General features: G+C 47.5%; 1 protein-coding gene across 1 annotated transcript in view; it reads left to right on the top strand.

The window, feature by feature from the left end:
- FRY (FRY microtubule binding protein) overlaps nucleotides 1–10472 on the top strand; it is a 571437-nt gene that overhangs the window by 425656 nt on the left and 135309 nt on the right. The window contains exons 43-46 of the mRNA XM_042782984.1: nucleotides 2010–2197; nucleotides 5018–5112; nucleotides 6433–7040; nucleotides 9718–9815. Coding sequence (XP_042638918.1) covers nucleotides 2010–2197; nucleotides 5018–5112; nucleotides 6433–7040; nucleotides 9718–9815 — 989 coding nt within the window. The remainder of the gene's footprint in view (nucleotides 1–2009; nucleotides 2198–5017; nucleotides 5113–6432; nucleotides 7041–9717; nucleotides 9816–10472) is intronic.

Here is a 10472-nt window from a genome sequence, read left to right as displayed (position 1 = left end):
CAGTTCCACTCTGTCCTCTAGGGGCGCTGTGAGTCAGAATGGACTCCACGGCAGTGGCTGTGGTTTGGGCTTTGCTTCTGTGAAGACTGACAGCCTTGGAAACCCTGTGGGGCAGTTCCACTCTGTCCTCTAGGGGCGCTGTGAGTCAGAATCAACTCCACCGCAGTGGGCTTGGTTTAGGCTTTGCTTCTGTGAAGATTGACAGCCCTGGAAACACTGTGGGGTGGTCCTACCCTGTCACATGGGTCACTCAATGGTTCCCAACAATGGCAGCAGCATAATGGGGGGCAGCGTGGATTAGGTGGTAGAATTCTTACTTCAGTGCGGGACGCCCAGAATTGAGCCCCAGCCAGTGGACCTCATCTGCAGCCACCATCCCTCTGTCACTGAGGCTCACATGTTGCTTTGATGCTTCAATGGTTTCAGCGGAGCCTCCAGCTAAGACTACGGAGAAAGCCCTGGCCGTTCACTTCTGGAAATGAGGCAGCGAGAACCCTGTGGGTCCCCAGCAGGTCTCAGGACTAGTGCAGGAGCATGCAGCTGGTCGTTCCATTGTTCATGGAGTCACCCGAGCTGGGCCAACTCTATCTATTGCAGCAAACGATGATGACGAGCCTAGTGACAGTTAACTTTCCCTTCAGCTGAATTCCTTTTAGACCCAGCGCAGCCTGGGCTGGTTGCTGGGCAAAGTTTAAATTTGGTTACTCGGCGTGATGCCGAGTCCCTGTCTGCATTTTGTCATGCACCAGGCTGCCGACGGGCCATCTGGCCCCCGGCGTGGCCAGCTGCTCTGACACTGAGCACACGTCACAGTGTGAGAAGGTTCAGACCACCATCTTTTCATTGTCATAGGGGACCCACTGCTCGGTAGAGGAAGGCTGAGAAATTGAAGTGGAAACAGCCTTCTGGGGGTGCTTTTGTGTGCTGACGATCCAACTCACAGAGACCCCACGTGACAGAGTAGAACTGCCCACAAAAGTGCCCTTGGCTGTCATTTTTACGGGAGTGGATCACCAGGTCTTCCTGCCACAGACCCACTGGGTGCAATCAAATCACCAACCTTTATGGTTACCAGCTGAGCACTTAACCACTGTGCCACCAGGCACCCGTGTAATCTGTGGGGGAGAGAGTGAGCACAGGGCTAGCAGAGTGATGGAGAAACACGGTCCTATCTGTGGGTAGAAGAACCTCACGACCACCTCAGATAAAAAGCCAGTCGGAGCCTCATCAACCAGCAGGAAACTAGTTAGTGCAGCTGACATCGTTGTAAAATTGGGGACCAGTCACCTGCATTATACTCACTGGTTCTTTGGCTCCAATTCTATTTTTCTAAAGGCTGATACCAACAATGCCAATTTCAAACCAAGACCTAGACTTGGTGGAACTGCAGAGTTACAGATACATGGAAGGGAGCTGGGATGTGTCCAGCCATCTGCCGTGCTCAGGCTTAGCTGCTCACTTGCTAAGGGACCTTGTCATTGTGTTGGGTGCTGCTGAGTCGATTCTGACCCACAGCGCCCCTAGAGGACAGAGTGGAACTGCCCACAGGGTTTCCAAGGCTGTTATCTTTCCAGGAGGCAGATCACCAAGTCTCTCTCTCTCAGAGCTGCTAGGTGGGTTTGAACTGCCAGTCTTTCAGTTCACAGCTGAGCGTTTACCTGTTGTGCCACCAGGGCTACTTTATGGGGCAGGTGCTATTTAATATTCACAGGTTAAAGATGAGGAAATGGTTTCATGGAGCATAACTTTCTTTCCCTGAGTCACAAAGCCCCTGATTCAAAATCAGAACCTTCGTACTCCAAAGCTTGTACTCTTTCTACATACTATGTCTCCTTAAGATACGTTCAAAATATGTGTGTGTGTTTTTTTAATTTCAAAATGATGAAATGTTAATTAAGTGCTCCCAGCATATAGGTGGTGCACTTAGCCAGTTTTAAACGTTCGGGCAGCTGTGATGTCCAGAGTGCCTTTTGGAAGTTGACCTGTCCTCTGGGCTCCTCTCGTCGTAGGTTTCCATCTGGAGCAACACCTGAGTGAAGTTGCCCTGCAGACGGCTCTCGCCAGTTCCTCCAGGCACTACGCCGGCCGATCCTTCCAGATCTTCAGGGCCCTCAAGCAGCCTCTGTCTGCCCACGCCTTGTCCGACCTTCTCTCCAGACTGGTGGAGGTGATCGGAGAGCACGGAGATGAGATCCAGGTACGGAAGGCAAGACTACCACACGTCCGGCTCTCATTTCCCTGATCCACAATTAACCACTTTCTTTTCTAATTTTTTTTGTGATTTGAGTGAAAGTTTACAGAGCAAATTCATTTTCCTCACAGCAGTTCATACACATTTTGTTTCATGATGTTGACTGCAATCCCCACAATGTAACAGCTCTCTTCCCACTTCCTCCCTGTGGTTACCTTTTCCTTGTGTCCTTCTTCCTGTGCATTCCTGCCCCCTGAGCTGTCTCCCTGTGCAAACACTGCCCTTCATTCTCCCACGATTGATTGATCACTCTAAGAAGTGTATCAATGTTCACCCCATATGCCGTCCATTGTTGGGCTGAAAGCCACAGGAGTGAGTTGCATTCCAGAACTGAAGGGTAACTGGCACCCATAGTCTCAAGGGTCTTACCAGGCTCTATCAGACCAGGAAACCTGATCCCTTTGTTTTTTTTTTTTATGATTTTTGAGTTTTGTTCCACATTGTTCTCCCACTCTGTTCGGGATCTCCTACATAGGTCTCCCTCTAAATGGTTGATAGTGGTAGCTGGGCACCATCTAGTTCTTCTGGTCTCATAGTCATATAGGCTGAGGATCCCATGGTGTACCAGTCCCTTGGACTAATTGTTTTCAAGTGTTTTTGGTTTTCTTCATTCTTCTTTGCTCTGGACGAGGAGAGACCCATTGTTGCATCTGGATGACCGCTTGCAAGCTTTTAAGACCCCAGTTCCTACTCATCAAACCAGGATGTAGAACAATGTTTTGTGTAGTATGTTATGCCAGTTGAACTTGATGTCCCCTGGGACTATGGTCCCGAGCGCACAAGTACAACTCCTCCCTCCCTGTGGGTGGTTGGCTGTGGCCCAGAAGTTATCATAACTGTGCCTCTTGTTAGCTCTATTATATATTTGGACATTCTTACAGCACATACAAATATGTATCATCTGCCAGCCTCTGTCATGGGTATATTCCCTTTTGCCTGGACATAGGTGATCGTTCAGGCGGTCTACACATCTGTTTACTTGTAGGTCAATGTTTGCCTTCACTGACAACGCAGTACTGTATGTGCAAAAGGGTTCCTCTTTGTTGTCTGTACCTCTTGTGTACCCCTGTGTCTTCCTTTTCCTCAGTGCCATTGTGTTGATCACTCACATTTGGTACATTGCCCTTCCCTTCACCCAAATCACTACTTGTCTCTACCTATCTAAGAGTGTTCCCTGCCCTCCCCTCCCCTCCCATCCCTGGTAACTAACAAAGAAACACTCTTTCCATGTATAAACCTTGCCTTCACTTTTTATAATAGTGGACTAATACAGTATTTGTCCATCTGTGATTGACTTATTTCACTCAATGTAATGTCCTCTAAGTTCAAGTTAAACACTTTCTTGACACCTTCTTTCTCTCACCAATTATTCCAGCCATTTTGACCTGTACAATTTGTAATTTTTTAAAAAAATTTTTTCTTCTTGTTGTTGCTATTGTTATGTGCCGTCGAGTCAGACCCGACTCATAGCGATCCCTCCTTGGGTTTCCGAGGCAGTATCACTACGAAAGTAGATTGCCCCATCTTCCTTCTGAGGAGTGGCTCATGGGTTTGAACCACCAGCCTTCTGGTTAGCAGTCAAGTGCCTTAGGCACTATGCTACCAGAGCTCCCAAATTTTTCTTAGAGGTTGATTTTTTCAAAATAATATTTTTTTTGTTTGTGAAAGTTTACACAGAAGTTTAGGTTCCTAGTCCAGGATTTCTATACAGTTTCTTCATTGACATTGGTCTCATTCATCACAAGGCACCAACATTCTCATGATTTCCATGCTGGTTGTTACATTTCCATTAATCTAGTTTCCCTACCTCTTTTCCTTCTCATCTTTGTTTTAAAGTCGTTGTTGACCATTTGGTCTCACAGAGCTGATTTTTTAGAGGTTGACTTTCATATTTACAGAACTCATTCCAAGGAGAATATTCTAGAAATCCAGAAGAGCCTCTCTGTGTTCACCCGACAGCTGAGCATCTTTGGTGGCTCCTTTGTTACTGGTTTTTTTTTAGGGGGGCGGTGGAGGAGGGAGGAGTCTCCTCTGTATTGTTTTGCTCTTTTGCCAGCAACTTTGGATGCTGTTGCAGTCTTCCTTCCCAGAACAGGACTCTCCATCAGAGCCAAGTAAAACCCCACCACTCTGTAGGGTTGGCCTTCAGGAGACAGGAAGAGCTGAAGAATTACTCAGAATGTAGCTGCCACAAGAATGACCCAGTAGAGCCCAGGGATTGGGGAGCTGGGCATGTTGAAGGCCAAGGGCATTACAAGCTCTGGGAATCAGACCAAGCCCTTCTTAGCCATCACAAGTGTTCAGCATCTCAGGAAGCCTGGATACCTGTAGCCTCTGGCTTCTTGTCCTCCTCCTGGCCATGGGGGCCCTGTGGGAAATGCCACTGACGCCCTGCCTTCTCATGGTTCATCTTTGCCTTTCAGACCTTCCGTGCTGCCTTCACATGCTCACTGTTCCCCTCAGCTGGGGGCCGTGCTGGCCTCCTTCATCCTTGTCCCCTCCCTGTTGTAGATGATCTACTGAAGACCTCAGATCTAGCAAAGTAGATCCCTTGTGGCTTTCTGCCAGCTCCCAGGCCATCTGAATTCCCTCCACGTAGCACCCTCACAGATCACTTTCAGACTCAGTCCAGGAAACCAGCAATGGCTGTCTAGCTTTCAGTGATGTGGATATTATTTGGGTGAAATTGGCGTTTATTAACTTGGTCTTCAGGCGGCTCACTGTGGTCACACGTGCTAAGAGATGGTGGCTTTCTGTGTCTGGCAGGGTTATGTCATGGAAGCACTCCTGACCTTGGAAGCGGCTGTGGATAACTTGTCTGACTGCTTGAAGAACAGCGATCTCTTGACTGTATTATCTCGGTGAGAACCCACTGAATGGCTTTTTGCAATCAAATATACAGTACCAAAGGTTTGGAAGATCTTTGGGCAGAGTCCAAAGAGCAAATCTAACTTTGAAGACGATTTATAACATGAAAAATATTTATTTAAATTAGAGAAGCAGAAGCTACAACTCATTCACACACATACACAATATATGTGTGTGTATATCCAAAAACCAAATCAAACCCACTGCTACCAAGTCGATTCTGACTCATAGTGACTCCCGCTGGGTTTTCAAGGCTATAAATCTTTACAGAAGTAGATTGTCTCATCTTCTTCCAGTGGAGCAGCTGGTGGGTTTGAACCGCTGATCTTCTAGTTAGAAGCCAAATGTCTTACCCCCTATACCACCAGAGCTCCTCGTGTGTGTGTATGTATTTTTTAAAAAACAGCAGGAAGCTAGGTAGCAATATATTCTCTCAAAATAATACAAGTATTGGTGATTTTTAACTTCTTTATATATTTGAATATTTCTTTTCAAATGTGGTATAATTATCCTATTATATCAGTAAACAGAAACTAACAGTGAATAAGTCTTTATAAGTGAATACATACAAAACTCATATGAACCATCACCATCAAAATTGTGGAAATGTTGACTTTGAAGAACTTCTGACCTAAAGGTCTTTTTGTTTTGTTTTGTTTGAATTTTCCTTCCACTGGTGTTCGTGACCCATTTCAGATCATTCTCTTTCCTGTATTTAGTTTGTATAATTCAGTTCACCATGCTCGGAAGTGAGTCATTTTCTTATATATATATTAAATGGATCTGGCTCCATTTTTAAGTTGAACATTTTTTTATGAGTAGGTAATTTTGGTATGACTACTAGTACCTAAGGCACTTGACTCCTAACCAGAAGGCTGGAGGTTCAAACCCACCAGCCACTTCTCGGAAGAAAGATTGGGTAATCTACTTCCATAGTGATACTGCCTTGGAAACCCAAGGAGTGGTCGCTATGAGTTGGGTCCGACTCAATGGCGCATAACAACAACAACAACCCAAATTCTAACAGAAAGTAAATGACAGATCAGTGAATGTTAAGGCCAGCTAGGGATCTCTATAGACTTTCAACAAGTTCAAGTCAGTGGTGAGTGTTGTTTTTATGCAGTTTTTGAGAGTTGTTCTTGTTTTGTTTCCTATAGCTTTCATATTAAGAATAAGGAGAGAAAAAAGTTAATGTAAAAAGCATTTCCAAAGAATCCGTTCCTGTCCTTATTGTTCCTTGGTACCCTGGAAGGGGTTGGCTTTTCACGGAAGCATGTTGACATTCTAATGAATATATTTATTTTTATACCCAGCTCATCGTCACCAGACTTAAGCTCTAGCACAAAACTGACAGCAAGCAGAAAGAGCACAGGACAACTCAACGTGAACCCAGGAACCACCGGAGGCAGCACAGCCACTGGAGAGCGCAGCCGGCATCAGAGGAGCTTCTCTGTCCCCAAGAAGTTTGGTGTCGTAGACCGCTCTTCAGACCCACCTCGAAGCGCCACCCTAGACAGGATCCAGGCTTGTACCCAGCAAGGTCTCTCTTCAAAGACCAGGAGCTCCTCCTCCTTGAAGGACAGCCTCACCGACCCCTCCCACATCAACCATCCAACCAACCTGTTGGCCACCATCTTCTGGGTCACTGTGGCCTTGATGGAGTCTGACTTTGAGTTTGAGTACCTGATGGCCTTAAGGCTGCTGAGCAGACTGCTGGCTCATATGCCACTGGATAAAGCAGAGACTCGAGAGAAACTGGAGAAGCTGCAAGCACAGCTCAAGTGGGCCGACTTCTCAGGGTTGCAGCAGCTGCTGCTGAAAGGGTTCACGTCCCTCACCACCACAGACCTGACCCTGCAGCTCTTCAGTCTGCTCACACCAGTGTCCAAAGTACCCATGGTGGACGCGTCCCAGGCTATCGGTAAAACCAGCACCGCTCACTCACTTGCACCATCTGGTGGTGGTTGTACACATGTTTAGTGTCATGAGATATAATGGGCACCTGCTGCTTTTAACAAGGAACCCTCATGGCACAGTGGGTAGCTCTCAACTGCTAACCAAAAGGTGGGAGGTTTGAGCCCCCCAGCAGCTCTGTGGGAGAAAAACCTGGGCAATCTGCTTCCCTAAAGATGACACCCTACAAAACCCTGTGGGGCTGTTCCACTCTGTCCTCTAGGGGCACTGTGGGTCAGAATTGACTTGATGGCACCCAGCACCAATACTGCTTTCAACAGCTCTACTTAGACATGCTGCCTTGGGAATAGTTTTGTTTTTCTTAAAATTCTATATAATGAAAGTCATAATTATTTAGATCACAGGAGTTTTTTGTTTTTTTAATTGGGATTTGGGTGAGAGTTTGCAGAGCAAATTCATTTCCCATCCAGCAGTTCATACTCATTTTGTGTCTTAACACACTGATTGCAATCCCTAGAATGCAGCAGCTCACTTCCCACTTCCTCCCTGTGGTTACCTCTTCCCTATGTCCTCCTTTCCTTTGCATTCCTGCCCCTGGAGCAAGTACTGCCCTTCTGATCTCCCGTGGTTGATCGTTCTAAGGAGTGCACCTTCCTACTGTAAATGTTCATCTTCCACACCTATCTGTTGATTGGCTGGACACCATGGGTGTGCGTTCAAATCTAGGCCCAAAGGGTGACTAAGGGCCTTAGCCTCAGGAGTCTCACCAGTACTCTGTCAGGCCGGTAAGGCTGGTCCCTTTCATGATTTTGAGTTTTGTCACAGGAGGTATTTTTAAGGCAATAGCACACAGGGAACAGGAATGTATGCAATAATGGTCCTTCCTTTATGGTCCCACATCAAGCTGCACAGACTGTTAGCTCACTCTGTTGACCTTTTGTAGACTTTCCCCCCTTATTTTCTAACTCCCAAGTCTTTGCTCTTTCTCAGCCTGCCTTTTCCTCTTGAAAAGTCTCTTGGTTCCCTATACCCTTCATTAAACCAAATCAACAAACCAGATTTGTAATGGCATGCCAGGTGGCCCAGAGTTCTCTTCACGAAGCACAGCTTAGCACTGTGCTATCAACTGTCACCGGAAGCATCTTTCTTCCCATTTTATGGGTGAGGCCTAAAATTGCTTGGTCTCTGTTCTGGGTCCTAGTGCTGCTCTAACAGAAAATACCACATATGGGACGGCCTTAACAAGCAGGAGTTTATTCTTACAGTTTGGAGGCTTTAAAGTCCAAGTTCAAAGTGCCAGGCTCTAGGGGCTGGGTGAAAGCCCCTCAACCTTGGGTCCAGCTCTGCCTCCTGCTCCCGGCCCACTGGAGCTAGAGGCATTTCTTCACTCAGACAGCTGCTGGCTGCTGAGGCTGACAAGCCCCAAAGTTGACAAGTCAAAAGGCACAGTCCCAGTGGTACCAGATCATATGGCAGGCTGCTGAGCAACGACACGGCTCCATGCAGGGTCCAAGCGTGCCATAGGCTAGAGACCTTCCCAAGGCTTCTCCTTATATAGAGGAAGCAGACCACATCCCAAAGGCAGCTACTCAGCTGCTTGTGGTAGATCCCACCATGGGGTTGATTGCCAGTCTCCTCATGGGGAATAACTACATCCAGCTGCCCAGCCACCCAACCAGGCCCAACCAAGTTGACACACAAACATAACCACTACAGTCAGTTTCCTCTCTCAGTAGCTTTTCTGAAAATGCACTTTTGTGAAAACTTTCCACCTCGTGCTTCAGTCCATTTCAGTCTGGGCCACTCATCCTTAGTCACCACCAACCCTTGGCAGGAGAGCTGTTTCTGTTGGGTGTTTAGCTCATGGCGGCCCCATGGGACAGAGTAGAATTGTCTCACTGGGTTTTTACTCGGCTGCAAACTGACAGATCTGCAGTTTGAAACCACCAGCTACTCTGTTGGAAAAAGATGAGGCAGTCTGCTTCCGTAAAGATGACTGCCTACGAAACTCTGTGGGGCGGTTCTACTGTGCTGTAGGGTCACTGTGAGGTGTAGTTGACTAGAAGCCAATGGGTTTCATCTTTATGGACGCAGATCACCTGGTCCGTCTTCTGAGGAGCCGCTGGGTACTTTCCAACCGAAACTAACCAAACCAGACACACTGCCACAGAGTCAGAGCCAGCTCACAGCAACGCTTCCTTGGGTTTCCGAGGCAGTATCGCTATGGATTAACCGTTCAGTTAGTAGCTGAGCATTTAAGTGCTGTACCACTAGACTGCTTAACAAGAAAGCTATTGTACCTTAAAGATCTGCTTCGGTGCTACCATTGTAGCTGGTGCCATTATGATTGTAAATTTTTCCTGGATTTTCTGTTAGACCACATTAAACAAACTCACTGCCGTCGAGTTGAATCCGACTCACAGCGACCCCTCCCTGGGTTTCCGAGGCAGTATCACTATGGAAGTAGATTGCCCAACCTTCCTTCTGAGGAGTGGCTGGCGGGTTTGAACCGCCAGCCTTCTGGTTAGCAGTCAAGTGCCTTTTCTCTTAGACCATATTTAAGTGCTTCAAAAGGTCGGCTTCACATCACCTGAGGATAAAATCTGTATGTACGACGCCTTCCACGCTGGCGGTTAAAACGTGCCTTCTCTTCCTCTGACTCGGTTGTCTTCTGTCTAATCCAGGGTTCCCGCTGAACGTCCTGTGCCTCCTGCCCCAGCTGATTCAGCATTTTGAAAATCCCAGTCCGTTCTGTAAGGACGTGGCCGAGAGGATCGCTCAGGTACGAGGACAGTCCTACCCTCAGGTCCACACTGGCCCCCAGGAAGGCCCGGCAGGGCCAGGGACTACCAGGTCCTGAGCACAACGATTGTCACAAAACCTGAAAATAAGAAATGGTATCAGTAGGGGCTCAATGGTTAAGCACTCTGCTGCTGAACTGAAAGGTCGGTGGTTCCAACCCATGATCCGCTCAGAGAGATACATGGCCATCTGCTCTCATGAGGGGACAGCCCAGGACACCTCAGGGGCACTTCTCCTCTGTCACAGGGGGTCACTGTGAGTTGGAACTGACTTGACGGCAACGGGTTTTGGTTTATCAGCAGTAATGTGAATCTCTAAGGTGCTCTCATGGTGCAGTGGTTAAAGCATTCAGCAGCTCATCAGAAGGCCAGTGGTTCAAACCCACCTGCTGCTTTGTGGGAGAAAGAGGAGGCAGTCTGCTTCCTGAAAGATTTACAACCTTAGAAACCCTGTGGGGCAGTTCCACTCTGTCCTCTAGGGATGCTGTGACTCAGAATTGACTCCACAGCAGTGGGTTTGGTTTGGGTTTGGCTTCTGTAAAGATTGACAGCCTTGGAAACCCTGTGGGGCAGTTCCACTCTGTCCTCTAGGGGCGCTGTGGGTCAGAATGGACTCCACAGCAGTGGGTGTGGTTTGG

The sequence above is a fragment of the Orycteropus afer genome, unplaced genomic scaffold (assembly GCF_000298275.1).
Source record: "Orycteropus afer afer isolate SDZICR_OR568_19922 unplaced genomic scaffold, OryAfe1.0 scaffold00558, whole genome shotgun sequence".
Taxonomy (NCBI): Eukaryota; Metazoa; Chordata; class Mammalia; order Tubulidentata; family Orycteropodidae; genus Orycteropus; species Orycteropus afer.
The sequence above is the reverse complement of the archived record's forward strand: the minus strand, read 5'-3'. Positions and strand labels throughout refer to the sequence as shown.